This window comes from Macaca fascicularis, chromosome 4 (genome assembly GCF_037993035.2).
Source record: "Macaca fascicularis isolate 582-1 chromosome 4, T2T-MFA8v1.1".
Taxonomy (NCBI): domain Eukaryota; kingdom Metazoa; phylum Chordata; class Mammalia; order Primates; family Cercopithecidae; genus Macaca; species Macaca fascicularis.
The window spans coordinates 159769751-159790748 of record NC_088378.1 but is presented as its reverse complement, the minus strand read 5'-3'; the positions used below and the strand labels follow the sequence as shown (position 1 = coordinate 159790748).

Below are 20998 nucleotides of genomic sequence, written 5' to 3'. Positions count from 1 at the left end.
AAAAAAAAAAGAATACCTACCCTCTCATTCGTGATAATTTGAAGATTATTTGTTAACTTAAATGACATAATCTGATTAAAAGGCTTATTATGATAGTATCAAAACATATTAATCGGTATGTCTCATTAGCTCACATTAGCAAAGCACAATTTACAGAAGCTTTCTCGTACATTACATTGCCATATGTGTTAACATAGGATTCTTTAGAAGTCAGCTTGGTTTCCTACTCACATCTGCTTCCCCGTTTGTCTTTTATTTGTAGCCCTGGAAAGGAAAATATCTATGAGGCAAAGCAGAGAAGAGCTGATAAAGCGAGGAGTCCTGAAGGAAATCTATGATAAAGGTAAGGAGGTTTGGTCTGCCGTCCACAGGCCAAAGAGTCATGCGTAGAATCTGCCTGCATATTTCTTGGTTCCATTTCGTTTCCTACATCACCATATATCAGGATTTGAACCATTAAAACTCCAGACAGTTCTGCAGAGAAAAGAGAACGTAACAGACAGTGCTGAAGCTGTCAGCATTATATGAGACGAGGGAAACAAAACTCCCTTTTCTGAGCGTTGGAATCAAGCCATAGGAGGCTAAGCAAAATGATGTGGCCCCAGGAATGATGCAGGCACTGGTCGTGAGTCTGTCGTGTGCAAACACACACGACTGGGGTGCAGTCAGCTGTTTAGGCCCTTTCAGGCACTAGGGATTCCCAAGACAAATGTGAAAAATCCATACTCATCTAGGATTTCCTTAACATGTGTCTTTTTTTTTTTTTTTTGGTGGTCCATATCCCACAACAGAATAAATTAAAGGAGATAAATTTGTGATGTGTAACTATGCATTTAAGATATTGTAAATGATAATATTACAGGCTTCAAATGCTCTGTAAATATGTCCACAGATATTTGCTGGTGAATACCACGTGTCCTTTGCTTATCGAATTATTGCCTTTAAATATGAACGTATGCAGTAATCTATATGGCATATCAAGTATCCTTCACTCCTCTTTTCTAAGAGCTTTGTGATATTTTATTTTACATATATATATATATTTTTTTTTTTTTTTTGAGACAGGGTCTTGCTCTATTGCCCAGGCTGGAGTGCAGTGGTGCGATCACGCTCACTGCAGCCTTGACCTCCCAGGTTCAAGGAATCCTCTCACCTCAGCCTCCTGAGTAGCTGAGACCACAGGTGTGCATCACCTCACCTGGTCAATTTTTGTATTTTTGTGCAGACAGGATCCCACTATGTTGCCCAGGCTGATCTCAAACTCCTGGGCTCAAGCAGTCTTCCCACCTCAGCCTCCCAAAGTGCTGGGATTACAGGCATGAGCCACCGCGCCCGGCCTTTGCAATTTTCAATTGAATTTGCATGAGTGCACCTTCTCTTCGTCCTCCTCCCTCCTCTTCTTCCTCCTCCCTTGTCTCCTTCTTCTCTCTCTCTCTCATTCTGAGGCCCGTACTCCCTCTGTTAGCGCTTTAAGTGAAATAACAGACTGTCACTTCCAATCTTGTTACAATCATCAACAGTGTCTATGTCAGGTCTCCTGATTGTTTCAGGCAGGTGTTATCTTGTGGGCCAGATTATTAAATCACATAATATTCTACTTTAACGATCCATCCTGATAGTCAAAGTGCTCCTGGAATCTGCCGACACAGTCCGTTTACTGTGTTTTTGTAGGTCTTCTACATGCCTCGTGTGTTCTACTACAGCAAGGCAGGTTGTATTTCTGGGTTCTGGCACATGTTTCAGACTCTACTGTTTTGTGGGTTGGTTCTTATTCCTCTGGTGCATCTGACCTCCATCATTCCTGTCATGGGCCTTCCCCGTGGTACTTTTGAAGTATTTTCTCTTAGCACAAATTAGTAGCCTGAAATGCAAGCAAAAAGTGGCCTAGCTCTTGCCCTGCCCTGGTGGCAAGGCATAATGGAGGCAAGATGTGAAGATGCATGATTCCAAACTACGTTCTGTCATTATCAGAGCCTCCCGGGGTCAAGCAAGCCCTATGGTAAGCCAGCTTTATCCATCAACTTCTGTGTACGGCCATACCAGAATACCACTTTTTTGATGGATTAAGCTCTCCAGGGGAAAAGAATCCATACTTTTGTTGCATTTCTTCAATGTCTTGCTGCGTGTATGATCCCCCAAACCTCCCTTGTGTTTGTTGTTGTTGTTGTTGTTGTTGTTTTGAGACAGAGCCTCCCTCTATCTCCCAGGCTGGAGTGCAATGGCGCGATCTCAGCTCACTGAAACCTCCACCTCTTGGGTTCCAGTGATTCTCCTGCGTCAGTCTCCTGAGTAGCTGGGACCACAGGTGTATACCATCATGCCTGGCTACTTTCTTTTTTTTTCTTTTTTTTTTTTTTTTTTTTTTGTAGACATGGGGTTTCACCATGTTGGCCAGGCTGGTCTCAAACTCTTGACCTCAGGTGATCCACCCACCTTGGCCTCCCAAAGTGCTGGGATTACAGGCATGAGCCACCGTACCCAGCCCAACCCTTGTTCTGACTTTAAATCTCCATGCTTCATCATAAGCTCCTTTCCCCATATTCACCCCCCAGGAGAGATGGAAAATAAACTTAACTAAAGGTATAATATTATATAATAAGCACCCAAGTGCTCAAATAAATATTATTGTTACAGCCAAAACTTGTTCAGATCCAGTTAAACAATTCCTCTTCTCCCTCAGGAATATTCTGAAGTAGAGAATACATCTACTGTAGCATTTATTATTTCCATTACATCTAATAACTGGGATAAGGTAAGAATTGCCTAAGTGGCTTCCTGACTTATAAAAAGAAGTCACAAACTGTTGGAGCAAAAGCCTCATTTGATAGGGAAAGAAAGAGAAGGTCCCTGAGACTGGAGGGTCCCTGAGGCTGCTCTTAAGGAACTCCTGACTGTTGGTGCCCCAAGACCTCACCAACAGTTCCCCAAGAGCAGGCAATGTGCCTCTGTCACACTTGCTTCTTTCTCCATCAGCACACAGGGAGCTGACACAGGACCTGCACTCCGTTAGTGGCTGCAGGCCGGGTGCGGTGAGTCACGCCTGTAATCCCAGCACTTTAGGAGGCCAAGGTGGTGGATTACGTGAGGACAGGAGTTTGAGACCAGCCTGGCCAACATGGTGAAACCTTGTCTCTACTAAAAATACAAAAATTTGTCAGGTGTGGTGGCATGCACCTGTAGCCCCAGATACTTGGGAGGCTGTGGCAGGAGAATCACTTGAACCCAGGAGGTGGAGGTTGCAGTGAGTCAAGATTGTGCACTGTACTCTGGCCTGGGCAACAGAGCAAGACTCTGCCTCAATAAAGGAAATAAATAAATAGATAGATAGAAAGATAGATAGATAGATAGATAGATAGATAGATAGATAGATAGATAAGTGATTGCAGAGGGAAGGACCAGTATAGTCCCCACCTGTCACTTGCCACCACAACTTCCTGTTTTACTTTGATCCTTGCACTTATCACTGTTTGCTCTTTCTGTTGTTTGTTGACTGACTTTCCTCACTAGCACATAAACTGTAGGAGAGCAGGGGCCTCAGAGGCTGCGATTCCCCAAGCCCCGAATCATGTCTGATATAGTTTAGATGCTCAAAAATGTTTACTGTTTGGATGATTGGAAGAGGAGAAGAAGAGACGGGCTAAAATGAAAACTTCATTGCACATAGTAGTGTATAGTTTTGTGTTTTCTGTGGGATTTTCTGATAAAAGCATTCATTTTTTATCACCATGGATATTAATCTCATTGCCTTATATTATAGTATATCGACAGTTAGGAGCATGAGCCCTAGAATCAGATTCAATTCTAGTTCTACTCTTGACTAGCTGTGCGACTTCAATCAAGTTGCTTAACTTCTCTGTGCTTCTCTTTCTTTATCTGAAAGTATGGGTGATGGTGTGATGAGGATTACAGGAGATCGCGCATATGAAATAGAACAGTGACTTTTTTTATAACAGTGACTTTATAGCAATCTATAAATTCTCCATAAGGGTTAACATGCTGTGATTATTAGTCTCATCATCGTCATCATCGTCCTTTATATTTCCTTCAAACCCTTTATGTGCCTCATCCTAGGTGACCCTGTCAACAGGTCCAAGAAGTCAGAAGGGTAGACATCACTGTCCCCTTTTGTCTGAGGATTAAAAAAGTACAAAGATCTATGACCTCCTCAGAATGGCCTTCGTGTCAGTGTCCACCGAGAACCCAGTCTTCTGTAGCTGAATTCGGTTCCACCTGGCTTTCCTCTTAGCCTCTAAGCAAGTCATTTTCCTGTCATTTGTTCTTCCCTTTCTATAATGTCATTCTTTTTCCTGTATCTGAGATTCTGGGGGGTAAAGCAAATAACATTTTATTGCCACAGCATGATGAACAGCAAATGGCAGAGACTGTAATTGTTTTCTTAAGTTGTTCGTTTCAAGAATAAATCTCATAGCTTTGGAACAACCGTTCCATGTTGCCTGGCTGGTAATTCCTCATTTTGCACCACCTCCTTGTGTTAGCACACATGACTCTAACTAGTTACCAGCAGCAAAATCGTTTCCACCAGAGATGCATGGACCCTGACAGCTGCCGCATTGATTCGTAATGACCATGTCAGCCCATCCACCTGCATGCAGCCTCCAGGCCCCGCCTCTGTTTGTGCTGCAGTTATCCTGTTTGTGTGCACGATACTGCTAACGTGGTGGAAAATAATTTGTCTTTAGTGGGTAGGATTTTCCCTTCCAGTGCTTTTTACATTATTGATTTTGCTTGATAATGCCCCACTTGTTCATAGAAACCATGAAAATAAACTGTAGTGATTTGAGAATCATAATTATTTGGACGGAGCACACACAGAATTAATGAGGTTTTATTACTCTGACAGTTCTCAAAATTCTTTCCATTTTTCTTGGTGGGTTAAAATCCCAAACTGGTCAATGAATTTAATTCAGGCAAAATGAGAGCTTGGGTCTAAGAAAAATAATCTCAAATGTCGACTGAACTAGCGCAGAGATTCCTCATTTAACAGAGTGTGTTAGACAAGCAGAGCGTAGTTATTCGACAGTTTTCTTTTATTATTATTATTACTGGCTTCCATATTGAATCACATAATTTTACAGTCCAGAGATTTAGACAAAAGTTTTAGAATCAGAGGAAATAGTTTGATCTCTAGACATAGTAGGCCAGGTAGGAATGCAACGCACTTTCAAAACCACATAAAAGGAAATTTTAAATTATGTTAGTTGTGATGGTAACACAGACGTAAAATTATAGGTTCTTTTTTTCCCATTTTCCCGATTTTCTACAATATGATTGTCTTATAAAGAACACAACTTAAACATTAAGATGAACCGCCAACACTCTAAATAGTAAAAATGTTAAACCAATTAATGGTGTAAAATAATCTGTAGTTCGACAGTTCATTTTTATTTATTCCTCAATCTTATGACCTATTTGCTTAAATTTGAACTTAATTTAAACAAACTAAACAAAGTTTAATTAAACAAAGTTGTCCTTGGCTCCTGGACTACTGCATGTATTTATTCATTCAACAAATTGGCACCAGGTGCTCCCTCCATGCCAAGGAGTTGTCTCAGTATGGAGCTACAGTGATAACCAAAATTGCAAAATCTTACCATTTCAGAGTTTACCTTCTACTCAGAAATAGGAAATAATACATATAGTATTTATTGCCAAGGAGTGATGAGCACTCTGAAGAAGAACGAAACAGCAGGGTAAGGAAATAAAGTCAAGAGAAGGGGGTTGTGATTTTAGGTCAATGCAATCATGGAGAACCTCTTGCAGGAGGTGATATTTTCACAGAGATCTAAATGAAGTGACCGAGTGACTCAAACAGGGGCATGGGCACCCAGATTCTGAAACCTGATCCTACTACGACTTTAAGGCAACTTGTAACTTCATTCATGAGCCCTTAAGTTCTTCAGATTGCCCCGGGATGTTTCTTTTCAATGAAGGCCTCTCTGTGGCATTTGCTTCTCTCTCATTACCAGGTAAATCAGAGCATGTCACTGCCTGCTCAAAGCCTGCAGTGGCTCCACATTTCACTCAGAAATTCCAGGTCTCTACAACAGCCTAAAGCCCTGCATGATCTGCCCCGCAACCCCTAACTTTTATTTTCACTCTCTTCATCCCTCTACAAATTCCCTTTCCCTAGTGCCACTTCAGCCCTGCTTCCTGGCCCTTGAGGTTTGTGTTGGCTGCACCGTCTTCCAGAAGCCTCTTCCCCCAGATATCCAGATGGCTGTTCCTCATTCCAGGCGGAGGTGTCACCTTCTCAGTGTCACCTTCTCAGTGAAGCTTACTCTGTGACCACCAAGTTTAAAATTGCTGCCACCTTCTCTAAGTTCTTGGACCCCTTACCCTCCTTCTTCCTTTTTTTCTTCTATCTCCTATCGCCTTCCACCTTCAAACGCCTCTAAATTATCTGTTTATTATGTTAATTTTTTCTTGTCTCTCTCTCCTCACTTCATAATCTCCACCAAGCAGGGCAGGGGTCTTCATCTAATTTGTTCCCTGTTGTAGCCCAAGTGTCTATAGCAGTGCCTGGGACAAAATCGATGTTCAGCAAATGCTAATAGAAAGCAGTGAATGCAGGCATGAGGTAATTTCTGCATGTTCACGTGACCTGGTTTATTCACTGCACTGGTGAAATCCAGAATACTAACGACACCGATCCCCCTTGTTTATTCAGTTTTATGGTCCATAAAACTTTACTACCAGTTATTTAAATAGGTGATATTATATTATGCATATATTTGTATACATGGATGCCAAATGCCCTACTTTCAGATAGTGTCTTTAAGTGTTATGGGAAAAATATAGCAATGTCAGTCAATAGTATAGTCATCCCAAGGTGTACGCAAGGGATTGGTTCCAGAACCACCTCCCATACCAAATTTTGCACATACTCCAGGCCCATAGTCAGCCCTGTGAAACCCATGTATGCAGAACATCAGCCCCCCAAACACAGGTCTTTCAATCTGTGGTTGAAAAAAATTCACATACGAATGGACCTATGCAGCTCAAACCCGTGTCATTCAAGGATCAACTGTATATTGTTTGGCTGTTAGTAAAATAGTGATAATATTTCTCAGACTTAACAAGAATCTCAAGAAGTCACCTGGCTAGCTACTGATTATTCCAATGTAGACAGGAAGCAGCTGAAGCCAAGAAAGGTTACTGATGCAACCTAAGTCACAGCCAGTGCGTGTGAACTCTTAAAACCCCTGCTGAGATCATATGTTCTTCATTTGGGATTTATAGGGACACAGGAAAGGTATGCCCATTGGTTGTCAGAGAATCTTAATAAATATTGCTATTAGTGGCTGTTGCAAGTAATCTCTACAAATAAACATGATGCTATATTTGTAAAATGTTGGTAGTTGTGCTATTTCCATCACTGAATTTCTCTGTGAAGCCTCAATTCTATCACAATGTCACTCGCTTTGTGTAGTATGGGTATGTTTAATTCACATGGATGTATCTTTTGTTGGGAGGATGGGGAGAGAAAAGAAGACCAGTTCTCTACCATCCGATGAAATGGCATTGTCCCTGCATGTTGGACAATTCCACACCCTAAATGTGGCAGCCTGCAGTGAGATCATTGAGGCTGCCACAGCTCACCTAGTAGTTTCCACTGCAGTCCTACCTAGACCTGGGGGAAGAGGTAATCCCACAGGGAGGGGAAAAGAGATCAGGAGGGCATGTATCCTGCAAGGAAAGAATAAAACTGACGGCATGCCAGCGAGCAACTTTGCTTTCCACTGTGTGCTGGGAATTAGAGATAACATGCCACAGCAAGTAATAAAGTGCATTGAGGTATGTTGTTTTCCCTAATCAGGTTGGAGCAACATTTTGGAAGGTGTTATGTTTAATTATAAACACAAACAGAAGCTTCCTGAGATGGACAACTCTTTTACACGGGGGATCGCAGTTTTCCTCTTCTGACATTCAAGATGAAAAAGCCCGATATTTAAATTAAAAGGTCATCATATTTTAAAAATAAAAATAAAACTTCTCCTCTGTATTAGAGGAGACAAATGTAGACTCGAGCCTTCTTAAATCCCATAGTTTATCTGGTATTCCAGGTGCATAGACTTAAATCTTGACGTTTATAGGAAATGCTTTTCACAACCTTTCCCAGGCACTGTTGTTTGTCACATTTTTAGCTGTTTCTGATGTCTCACCTAGAAATGGCATTTTCTGAAAGCTGTGATTTGGAGTAACCATGTGAAAATGAAAAGAGTGTTTACTTTCAGCATCAACAACCTATAATCATTTGTGTAGCACCTAAGCACTTAATACAATAGGTTTACTTGGACTTGCTTTTTAAACAAAATCCACCTTTAAAAATGTAAAGGTGTTACATTAAGACAGATGGAAAGTGGCTTAAACAATAAGAATAAAGAGCAATTGTGATAAAAAATTCTCTTAAGCAACACTGTTCTCTCAGAAAACCACTATCCCAAGCCTAAAGAATGAATGAAGTAATAATCATTATTATTGTAATGAGTAAGCATTCCCCTTAAATGTACTCATTCATTATATATTTGTGAGTACCTGTTGTGTTTCAGGCACCATTCTGGGCACCAGGAATACTAGGAAGGCCAAGCCAGGCATCTCTGGCTAATAGAACTTACAGTGCTGGTGATGGGTTTAGGCTGCTTGGCAGTTACAATGGAGAAAGGATAGGATTTTCAGGTGCATGTGGAAGCATCACTCATCCAGGTCTGGGGACTTAGGGAAGGCATCTTGGAAGGAGCAGTATCTTAGAGGAACCCTGCGGGGTGAGTAAGAATTATGCTGGAGAAGATCGGAGGGGTAAGGGAATGTTACAAGCCGAAGGGCCAGTACAGTTGGAGACACAGAGTCAGGAATAAATGAAGGGAAGGGGTAAGAGTGCCCAGCATGTCTGTAAGGAAAGGGAGAGTCAGGACAGATCATGCAGGCTGGAAAGTTATGTTCATTGTTTATTCTTCATCTTGAGAATGGTGAGGTGCTTTGGGAGGGTTTTCCACATAATCAGATTTGCAGCCTCATCACACTGCCTGCAGGGAGACTGACTTGCAAGGAGAGCAAGACATGAATCAGGGATACCAGCTAGCTGACTGTTGCTGGGATTCAGATGATGTGATGGTGGGTAGTGGGAAAAGAGTAGTAAGCGTGGGGAAAAAGAGAGGACTGGAGAGTTCTAGGAGGTGAGGTCAAAAGGGCCCTGTGACCACTTAGATTTGGGGAAGTGAGGAAAGGGAGTAGGCAGGGCTGCGACTTAGGATTTGGCCTTGGACGACTGGGTAGACCATTCCCTGAGCTGGGATCCCAAGAGAAGTGAGTTTAGGACACAAAACATTGTGATGATTTGTCTCCATTGAGTCTCAGATATCCAAATAGCTAAGTAGACCATTAAATATACAGACATGAAACTCAAGGGAGATCTGGGCTGGGCTGGGCTGGAGATGGTTTGGACTGGTCAGTGTATACATCCTGTAAAGTCATGTAAATTGATGGTATTTCTCAGAGAGAATGTAGAGTAGGAAAATAAGGTGGCCCTGATAGAAATCTCCATGGAACCCCAACATTTAATGTTTGGGGAGTAAAAAAATGATCTAGGAGTAAGAAGGACCCTCAAAAACTAAGAAGTGCTCAAAAAATAAGAGGTCAACCAGAAATGTGTAGCATTATGGAAGCCAAGGCAAGAGACTGTTGCTCAGCTGGAGGCAAAATTGCTCGCATGGTCAAATGCAGACACATCAAACAAGACAAGGAATGAGAAAACGATCAGGAATAAGAAGTGCCCTTTTGATTACGTTTATGCTATTATGTAGATTCTTCAGTTACCTGTGAAGCCAATATGCAGTCAGCAGGGTGTAAGTTAAGATGCTCTGGATGCAGGTAATAAAAAGGTTAAAGAGACTAAAACAATAAGCAAATTCAGAAAGTCCGCAGGCTAATCATTTTTGTATGTTTGTCCTCTGAGGTATTCCAAATGCCTTCAACAATCTTAGAGTTTGTTGGTGCTCATTTCATATTTATTGCATGAAAGAATGAAACTCACATAATAAAGTCCAATGGTAGGGCAGCTCCCGGGCTGGTTCATTCATCAGCTGTATACCATGGCTAATGGATGCCATCCTCTGGCTGTAACTCCTCATGGTGACAAGATGGCTGCAGTAATTCCTGCATCACATGTGTATACCACAGTGTACAGGGAACAAACGAAGGCTATATCTTCTTGGCATCTTGACGATAGCATGAAAATTTTGCACCAAAGGTTTTTCAGGATTGCCCTCATGTCTCATAGATGAAAATTTGGGCAGATAACCACCAGATATTTTTCCCCTAATTTTGACAAATGTTTCCATAAACTTAAAGTATTACAAGTACAGTCAACTCCCTGAGTGCTGCTGCATAATGTAAATTCATATTGGAATATCCACCATGAAACCCCCCTTTCTAACTGCTTACCTGGACCCCTCCTGTGAACTCACGGCAGGGCAGGGTACATGGGGCATGGTGGGCATCACTGCCTCATCCACGTGTCCCCTGCCTTCCAATGCTTTATTACTCCCCAGTCACTGACATGCATTGACCTTTATAACTAGAAAGCAGCCAAACTTTGGGAATCTAGTAGCTGATGAAGGAAAAGCTGGAAATAGCTTAGAAAAAGGTTCCAGATTTCATGCTTTTGCCCCAGACTTGTGTAAAGTTAGACAAGTCAATGGGGCACGCCACCCCATTAATAATGTCCAAATGGACAGTACTCTTATAGGAGTCCTGAGCCAGGGATTCCGGTTCTGGCTCCCTCGTGTTCTGTCTATGGAAAATACAGGGCATCTTTTCATCTCTCTAGACTCTGCTTTCTGATTGAATATAACCCCAGGACCCCAGCAAGGCCATGCTTTCCTTTGATCCCCTCTCGCTATTCCCAGGCCCAAGCCTGGCTTGATTGAAGGCAGTCTGTTACCAACCGGGTGATCCTCCTAGAGTCTCTGGGAATCATTCCATCCTCCCATGGAATGATGAACTCTTCAGCTCCATTCTGGCCCTTGCCTGTCATCTCATAAAAGACATAATCGCATTTGGGCTTAAAGGACATCATCCAATGTGGGAAGTGAGGTCACCACCTGCTTAAAGCAGGTGCTCCATCAAGGTTAGCTCTGGTCTCCACCAGCCACCTGCTCTCCCTGCTCTTCTGCTTTCCTTTGATACTTTTCTCAAGCCCTCTTCACAATCCCCACCCCACCTCACTTCTGCTCAGGTAGAACCGAGATCCACTGAAGGCTCAGGACTCCTCCAAGGGCCACGTCTGCCTCTGTAGTTCTGTCTCACTGCTCTCAGGACTCCCACTGTCCATGTGTGCCCTGGAGCTCATCCCCCATCCCAGCACTCCAGGTTTCCCACAACTGCCATTTCTCTAATAGGACTACAGTACACTGAGCCAGACACTCGTTATGGTGGAGATCAGTGTAGCAGCATCATTTTAACCTCTGTGTTCCAGAAATGGATTGACTTTTGCATACACGTAAGTCCCATGGTTGTGATTTTCAAGTCTACCTTGAGCGATGCTGTCCCGTAGAACTTTCAACTGGAACAGAAATGTTCTGTCATCTGCGTCGACCAATGCAGTCGCCTCTAGCTATGTGTGGTGGTGGAGCACTTAAAACGTGGTTACTCTGATTGAGGAACTGCTTTGTGAATTTTATTCAATTTTAATGAAGTTGAATACCACTACATGTGTCTAGTGAATGTCCTATTTGAAAGCCCAGCTTACAGAAACAGAGCTGTGCAAATTTTGAAATGGCCATCCCCTATAATTTCCCTCCCCCAACTCTAGCCACTTTTTTTTTGTTTTTTTAGATGGAGTTTCATTCTTGTAGCCCAGGCTGGAGTGCAATAGCACAATCTGGGCTCACTGCAACCACTACCTCTGTGGTTCAATCAATTCTCCTGCCTCAGCTTCCCAAGTATCTGGGATTACGGGCATGTGCCAACACACCCAGCTAATTTTTGTATTTTTAGTAGAGATGGGGTTTCATCATGTTGGCAAGGCTGGTCTTGAACTCCTGACCTCAGATGATCCGCTCACCTCGGCCTCCGAAAGTGCTAGGATTACAGGTGTGAGCCACCGCGCCCAGCCAACTCTAGCCTTTTCTAAAATCTTGAATGCTAGGCTCAGTTGGGCTACCCTATTAATGATGAAAGAGGCCCCTTGCACAATGATTGATTCTGTGAGATTCAGACTATCATATTCCATAAGAGAGAAACTGTGACATTGTGTTCATTTTCTATTCAATCTGTGCCCCAGTTGCATTTTTTATATCAAAATGCCCAGAAATAGCAAGATGGTAACTCCTCTTTCAGCTACAAACCTTGGAGTCAGAGTCATTATTTGGAAATAGTGGTCAGAGCCCTGATAGTTCATGAGGATACATCATCTGAGAACCAATGCACTTGGCGTGCAGACTGCTGAGGAGGCATAACCATACCTGGGAGACAAGCACCACACAATTCCATGTAATGAGGCGCTCAGGTTACCAGGAGGCTGAAGGCAGGGGAAGCAGCCCAGACTCCACATGAGCCATGGTTTATTGACCATGAGATGCAGTCAGTGGCAGCAGATACTAATAAATTCAGCAGGACACAGCTCCAGGGAAGTGCAGCTGAAACAAGCTACCCGGGGTCAATGTCTTTGCCACTCTTGTGATGGAAAGTCATTGCATCTCACCTATTTAATGTTTTAGGCAAAGGCGTCTCAGCAAGAGGAAAAGCCTATTAAAATCAAAATAGGATATTAAACTCAGAACAATAACCACAATAACAAAAAGCAAGAAGATCCTTTGAGTACAAAAACAGGTACCATTTCATTCCATGTGTGAAAATATCCACTCCAAGTAACAGAGAATCAATTAAATTCTGAGAATGAAAATAAATTTTGCACAGCTTTTCAAGGTAGTTGGATTCAGAAGGATTTCGTGAGATGCCTGCATGAGACAGAAAAGAACATCATGGCTCTTGCAAGATTGTTCTTGCATATATACTCGTCAGAATAATCCAAAGACTTGGCTGCAGGTAGGGGTAAGAAACTGAAAGATTCTCTGACTTGTGGATTCTGAAAATACAGGTTCCCTGGTCCTACAGAACCCTACAGCGTCTGCCTCAAATCCTGACAGTGCACAGAGACTTTTAAACACGTACACACACACACAAAATGACTTTTCCTCACTTGGAAAACTCCAGAAATGCCAAATAGCTAATGTATTCGGTTGGTACAAATATAATTGCAGCTTTAATTAAAGGTCATGGCAAAAATTGCAATTACTTTTGCACTGACTTCGTTTTTTGTTTTTTGGTTTTTTTCCAGGTAAGACTCTCAAGTCTTTTTAACCACCCAAGCATCAAATTATAGTAACACTCATTAGTAAATAGGCAACATTTAATAAGAATATATTGCTTTCTATGCTCTACATTTAAAATTCTTTAAAATGACAACTATGGCACCATGTAATCACACCAACTCCCTAAACTCAGGCAAACTGGAGAAAATATCTCCAACAGAGATCGACAAATGCCACAGAAACATTTCCAGTTTCTTAGGCTTAGAGCTTTTAATCCATCGAGGAAATCCTTAATCCTTAAATAAATTATTACTTAATTAACTGTTATTCAACACGTCATTTTACAGTATTTTACTGACTATCAGGGCAATTGGTAGCTTCGATTACAGTGATCTAAAAGGTCATTGGGATTAACGGAAGCTTTTTCAAAGCTCTGCATCTTGTTGCTAAAACGACACCTCTCTGAGATACAAAACAATGGCTATGCCCCTTAATGAGTGGATTTTTTTTCTAGTCACATAGAAAACATATATCAATGTCAAAAAAGTACATAAGACGAAGTCTCTATTTCAGCCTCACTAATGTTAGGACCACTAACACCAGAATGACACTTGTGTGGGAAGCACCTTAGACTTTCCATTTGAGATGCACAGAGGGCATGTCTGGGAAGCTAAAATGGGAACACAGAATTTGCTGAACAGCAGCTCTTGTCTCAGAGAGAAAAGGCAATTAGCAAATGCTTGCGTTAGGCTCCTCTTCTGTGTCTTCACAAGGATAATTATTTGCTTTAACATAAGGTGGCTTGACTTTTTTATTTTGCTAACTATAGCCATAGGTGATCATCAGTAAATTAAAATGTGTTTGAATTTTTGCAAGCATGCATGTGTAAATTCAACACATTTGCATTACCAAAAAAGATGCAGTGTAGCTAATTCTTCTTATCATTTTTAGTCTAAAATTGTCACATGGCACTTCACTTACATAATGTTTCTTTACAATGGAAGCATAAATGTCGTCATGGTTTCATGATGTTCATTATCCTCTGCTACAAGGACTAACAGTTAAGAGAGTTTGAGTTTTGTTAATGACAAGTACATGTCTTATTTATAAAGGATTCTATATTGTTCTTGCCATCCTTAAGGAATTAGAATTTCCAAATAAGTCATTTTAAGTTAAATCACATTCTCTCTCTCTCTCTCTCTCTCTCTTTCTTTCTCTCTCTCTCTCTCACCATATAGTACTAGTTCAGCATCTACTGAGCTAGGGACTTCACACAAGTTATTTAACTTTCTAATGTTCACTTTTCTCTAAACAATAAGAGTGATTTTGGTACTAACTTCATAGGATGGATGAGTGGAAAGAAGGAAGGAAGGAAGGAAGGAAGGAAGGAAGGAAGGAAGGAAGGAAGGAAGGAAGGAAGGAAGGAAGGAAGGAAGGAAAAAGTAAACACAGCCTGGCACATAGTAAGTTCTCTGAAATATTGTTTCAGAGGTTGTTATTATTACTATCATATATAAAAAGTCCAACATAATGCTGGACACCGAATATGCTCCAGCAATGTTTCTTTCTCCTTTCATTTCTTCCTCCCTCTCTACTGTGTACAGAGGCTTTTTATGCAGAGCACAGATTTCTAGATCTATGTGAAAACTTTACTTACAAGTTTTTAAAAAGTAAAAATATGGCCGGGCGCGGTGGCTCACGCCTGTAATCCCAGCACTTTGGGAGGGCGAGACGGGCGGATCACAAGGTCAGGAGATCGAGACCATCCTGGCTAACACGGCGAAACCCCGTCTCTACTAAAAACACAAAAAATTAGCCGGGCGAGGTGGCGGCGCCTGTGGTCCCAGCTACTCGGGAGGCTGAGGCAGGAGAATGGCGGGAACCCGGGAGGCGGAGCTTGCAGTGAGCTGAGATCGCGCCACTGCACTCCAGCCTGGGCGACAGAGCGAGACTCCGTCTCAAAAAAAAAAAAAAAAAAAAAGTAAAAATATAAAATTTTATTTAGCCAACAATAAAGCAGAAATTCATTCATTTACTTTCTAGTTCTTGCTGTAATAGGTCTAAACAGTATGTCAGACAAGAAAAAGAAAACCTGAATATAAAATGTTGTGCTGTGTTAGCTCATCTGATATTTCAGGATGATTTGCAAGTTTGGGTGGGGGCGCTTTTTCTTGTCTCTTCCAGCCCTAGAGAATACTTTGATCTGCAAGGAAGTCAGGCATCATCCAACACAGTCCTTTTCTTTTCAAGGAGCAGACACTAAGGTTCCCAGAAGTTAAGTGGCTTGTTGCAACCTAGTGATGGCCAGGATGATAACAGGGCTCTCCCTGTGCTCTGATAAAAGGGCTCCTTTCCACTGCAACTGCACTTCACCCCACCTGTCTCTCCTGAGAATAAATTAGAGCCGCTCATCAGCACACCTCTGTTAACTGAGGTTAGCAGGCCCCCCAGGAGAGCATGGTTTCTAACACCATCCTTTCTATCACCTGTCAATGCCTCCTTCAATTTCTTTTTACCTGAGGTGGAAAAAGCATTCTCTTCCCTTGAGTCTCCAGACTGTTAAGGATTTGAGGGGCCCTCTATTAGCACTCTTCTTCTGTCTCTGAGTTTCTGAACCATGTGAGAAATAAGACAAATGGGAGATCAAAGTAGGGGATCTCCTTTATCACTGGCAAAAGCTGGGCTGGAGGAAGTCATTGATGGGTCTGATCATGCTCCTCCCCTAGCCTTGACCTGGAATCAACCCCCCAACTGGGAAAGTCTGAATCTGGAATCAACACGGGTCCAGGGCAGGAGGGAAAGGATGGATTGGCTCCCACAGTGGAGACACAGGGGCCAGTGCTTATACCCAGCAAGAGGCAGCAGTGGAGAGGGGCAAGAGGGTAAGCAAGCATCAGGAGCCGTGGGGAAAATGTCTCCGAGTAGAAACCAGAGGAATGAGGAATGGGTTTCCCCTCTAACCAAACTATTATTGTTTGAATGCAACACGGCAGCATGCAATTGTTTTTGTATTTTTAAAAATAAGTGTAAGCATCTTGCAGGGGAAAAAAAGTGAATGATCATTAAGTTCTACATCATGCCAGATTCACTTCAGAGCTTTGCCAACCTGCACACATATTTCATTTTCATGTCATTGTAATCCACATGTGCATACTGTCCTCCATTCCTGCTTTTGTAGTTGACATTATTTCAAACACAATTTCATGCATCCACATGACTCACATGGTCATTTCATTTGCATTTCTCTAATTCCTAGCAAGGTTTTGCACTTTACAAGTAGCACCTGGGACTTGATTTTTTATTTACCAGAACAAATACTGTTCCTACTTGGAAGAGTTTGTTCTTTTATTAGTTCTGTGTAGCACATATGTTTCCATTGTGCTGCTTTTGTTCTTCTATCTGGTGTACAGCATTTCCTTTTGCAAATTAAAAATCAAAAAGTTTTATGAGGAAGTCAGAACTATCCATCTGGCTTCCCTCTTGAACAACCCAAATAAATAAATAAATAAATAAATATATATATATATATTTGTTTCTACTATTCTATTTTTCCTGCTTTTTTATTCTGGTTTTAAAATTTTATTTTCAGTTTTTGGATCTGTATGAAATGTATTGCCATATTGGTTCAATATATAGATATAAAGCAATTCTTCATAGTCATAGTCAATGGTTATTTATTAAATAAGGATGTCTTAGCTCACTAGAGATACATTTTAAACATGGGTTTTCAAAAATATAAACCATAATTCATATCATAGAAAATCAGATTTAGTGGTGAGCTTACATTCATTAATGTACTTTTGTTTTTCAGAATTAGAGTTGACACTTCTAAAAATCCTAAACTCCAGAGGGTCCTCAACCCTGAGCCTTTTCAGAACAAAATGTCCTTCCTTCATACAATATTTTACCAGATACGGTGGCTCATGCCTGTAATTTCAGCACTTTGGGAGACCGAGGCAGGAGGATCACTTGAGCCCAGGAGTTCAAGACCAGCCTTGGCAACATAGCAAGAACCCATCTCTAAAAAAAAAAAAGAAAAATTAGCCAGGCATGGTAGTGTGCACCTGTAGTCCCAGCTACTTGGGAGGCTGAAGTGGGAGGATCACTTGAACCTAGGAGGTAGAGTCTGCACTCCAGCCTGGGTGATGGAGCAAGACCCTGAGTGCAAGACACTGTCTGTTTGTCTATCTGTCTGTTTCTCTCTCGTTCTCTCTCTCTCTCTCTCTCTCTCTATATATATATATGTATATATACACACACACACAGACATGCACACACATATATGTATGTATGTGTATATGTGTGTGTGTGTGTATATATATACACGTATCAGATTTTTATATCTATTTTTAAATAGAAACTTTTGTTACATGACAGCCTGAAAGAATTCCTGTCACCCATTCTCCATAGTGACAGTCATCTATAAAAAACAACTTCAGTTAACCATGAGCTTTGAGAAAATGTAATTGAGCAGAAGTTGATATTGATCACCCCAAAACCAGGGAGTGTCCCTAAAGCAAAACAAAGAACAATAACGTAGCAACAAACCATTCTTTTAAGCCATTTGGACAAGATCCATTTGAGGTGTTTGACTCACGCCTCACTTATGGGAGGAGAGGCAGGCTGGGGTGTGGGTAAGCTCCAGGGCCCTGGCAGCAGCCTACTGGGCAGTTGTTTCTATGAGTATCATAATGAGCTAACAGCAAACCTCTGGCTTCTCCGTGAGGTCGTTGTGGGGGGTTGGAGGTTTCTGATACATGATGCACGTTGTCATCAACAGATGTTTGTCTATTGAAATATTTTGTTCACTCTCTCTCATTTGGCGTTAACTTTGACTCTCCTAACATCTTTGTTTCTTATGCTTCACCAGAAAAGGAGAGTAAGGCTGGCACAATCTTGGTGGCCAGTTCTGTATCTTAGATCCATTGCTTTCTATGTCTCATGATTTAAAATTTATGACATTGACCTACACTGACGTCTGCATACTATTCTCTGCTGCTTCTGTAACCTGCTTCTACCTTGTTAGACATGTCTGCCTCTGAAACACATTTTTCTTTTCCACTTCTGCTCTCTCCAGCCCCATTGTCCTTTGTGCCAAATTCATATTCATGATCCACGGTTAGACAATGCAACCTCCTGCTTCCTCATACTCTCTGTCCCATGTTAGCCACACAGCCAGCATTTCCTGCCCTAAACCTCATCAGGATGAGGCACAATTACATTGCAGTTTCTCTTGGCTCCTTGACTCTTTATCCTTAATTCAGTGTTTTCTCAAAGTGTGGAACCCTGACCAACAAAAGGAGCACTAACATCACCCAAGGACTTGTTAGATGTGCACATTCTTGAGTCTCACCCAGAAACTACTAGGTCAGAAACTCTGGGGGTGGAGCCCAGCAATCTGTGTTTTAATGGCTTCCAGCGGGTTGCTATGCCAGCTACAGTTTGAGAACCACTGCCTTAACCCATGTCTTGTCCTGCCTTCTTTCTTCCTGCCGTGTGCATTTTACTAATTCTAGTAGGAAGCAGTTCATGATTGGAGGTTATTGCGTACCATTTTTCAAAGCCATTATCACAGATAACTTTAGAAGGTTATGTAAAACATCAGCATAATTTCCAACACTCAGTGAACACTGTCTCATCCACACTAACAAGATGGTGATGACCTAGCTAGATGGGGATACAAAAAATGCCTAAGCCTCACCTTAGTCGGGCAAGTTGCATTCTTCCTGGGGAGGTTTTTTTTAATAATATGAATTTTTAAATGCTGGTAAAGATGCTAATAAACATTATCGGTAGGCTGGACGCAGTGGCTCACACCTGTAATCCCAGCACTTTGGGAGGCCGAGGTGGGTGGATCGCTTGAGTCCAGGAGTTCCAGACCAGGCTGGGCAACATGGCGAAACCCTGTCTCTACAAAAAATATAAAAATTAGTGGGGCACGGTGGTGTGGGCCTGTGGTCCCAGCTATTCTTGGGGCTGAGGTGAGAGTATCACTGGAGCCTGGGAGATGGAAGCTGCAGTGAGCCATGTTCATGCCACTGCACTCCAGCCTGGGCAACAGAGTGAGACCCTGTATCAAACAAACAGCAACAACAATAACAACAACAAAAAACCCAGTACTGATAAATACTAGCAGGACATGGAGAGACTAGTCTTCAAATTCATAACACTTGGAATTACCAAGCATTAGGAATTCCCAGATCATTCCTTAGCTTAATGATGGGTATATACGGTCCATTACATTAATGTTTCGTGTGTGTGTGTGTGTTTGAAAATGTCATAATAAAAAATTTAAAATATTACTTAAAAGTGGCAGTATTATTCCATCCTTAAATAAATCCAAGTCAAATAGTTTTTACTTTTGTTGCTACCCACCTTGGTCATAAATGATATTAATAATGAATTTGTACTTATTGAATGATTTTCATTTATTTCTACTAGCTACATATATACATATATGGATGGATGGGTGGTTGATAGATAGGTAGGTAGATAGGTATAGATAGATAGATAGATAGATAGATAGATAGATAGATAGATAGAGACAGACAGAACATGGTTGTCAATATTAATGTTGAAGAAATTGCCAAAAGCTAAACAATGTGTATGGTCTGTACATTTCTTCTAATTGTGTAAATTGGAAAATCCTTTAATAAAACAATTTCACAAGATCCATGTATGTGTCACTCGACATTGGAATAGTAATACATGAAAATTTCATTTACTGGAATTTATCCTAATGGGGGAGAATTCTAATTGCAGAAAAATTGCATGTAGGATGATGGTCCTCATTGCATTTTTTTCATAATAGCATAAATCTATCCCTTTGTGACCAACCAAATGGGAGCTAGCCAAGTAAATATCGATACATAATCATCCAGTAGAATCATTAAGATGATCGTTCTGTTTATAATAGTATGGGGGAAGAAGGACACAAAATTTGGCTCACAGTAGGATTACAATCTTGAAAAATATGTGCAAAAAGAGGAAACTGTTTCTGTTAGGTAGGGTGGTGATATGATCAGCATCTTACACCTTCTTCTCCTGTTTTTACTTTTTCAAAGGAAATGTATATTTAGCAATTATAACAATGGAATTCCCAAGATTATTTCCTCTCCAAAGTGGTTTGGGCCTTTGTGATTTGACAACATTATTTTTAATCTATAGAGAGCCCAATTTTTCAAGAGTTAATATGTCCCAAGAGGAGCGAGCAATATTGCTTCTCTGTTACCGGCAAAGCCCAGGATTCATGGAGAGAGTCTACAGTCATCCGACTGCAGTTGCATCTCTTTTTTCTAATGTTGCTTCTCTGGTACTTTTAACTATTAAAATGTATGGCAGTCATTCGATTGCATCCTTCTCCCAAAGAAGCAGAACTTGGCAAGAGCCCTGAGACCTCTGTCCCCTCTGGTTGTCTCATCCAGGACTTTTATTATACTCGGAACATCAAGAATCAAAGTGGTTTCCTAGAGATGTGTTAGGCTGAATGGCAGCTGCATCATTATTCCACCAACTGGGAAATTGAAACAGAGCTACTTCCCACGGCATCTGTTTGAACATGCTACATAAAGGCACGTTAAGAAGACTGGGGAGCATCCATGGTGGGATAGCAACATACTGACGCTTAGCCCTTCCCATCCCAGAGACTTCCAGTTCATCTGTGTGGT

At 41.5% G+C, this 20998-nt stretch overlaps 1 protein-coding gene across 25 annotated transcripts in view; it reads left to right on the top strand.

Annotated features, from left to right (window-relative positions):
* Positions 1-20998, top strand: part of PHACTR1 (phosphatase and actin regulator 1) — a 580504-nt gene that overhangs the window by 451169 nt on the left and 108337 nt on the right. For all 25 annotated transcript variants that reach the window (XM_065544413.2, XM_005554017.5, XM_065544412.2 and 22 more), the window contains one exon: positions 263-343. In XM_065544413.2, the coding sequence (XP_065400485.1) occupies positions 263-343 (81 nt within the window). The remainder of the gene's footprint in view (positions 1-262; positions 344-20998) is intronic.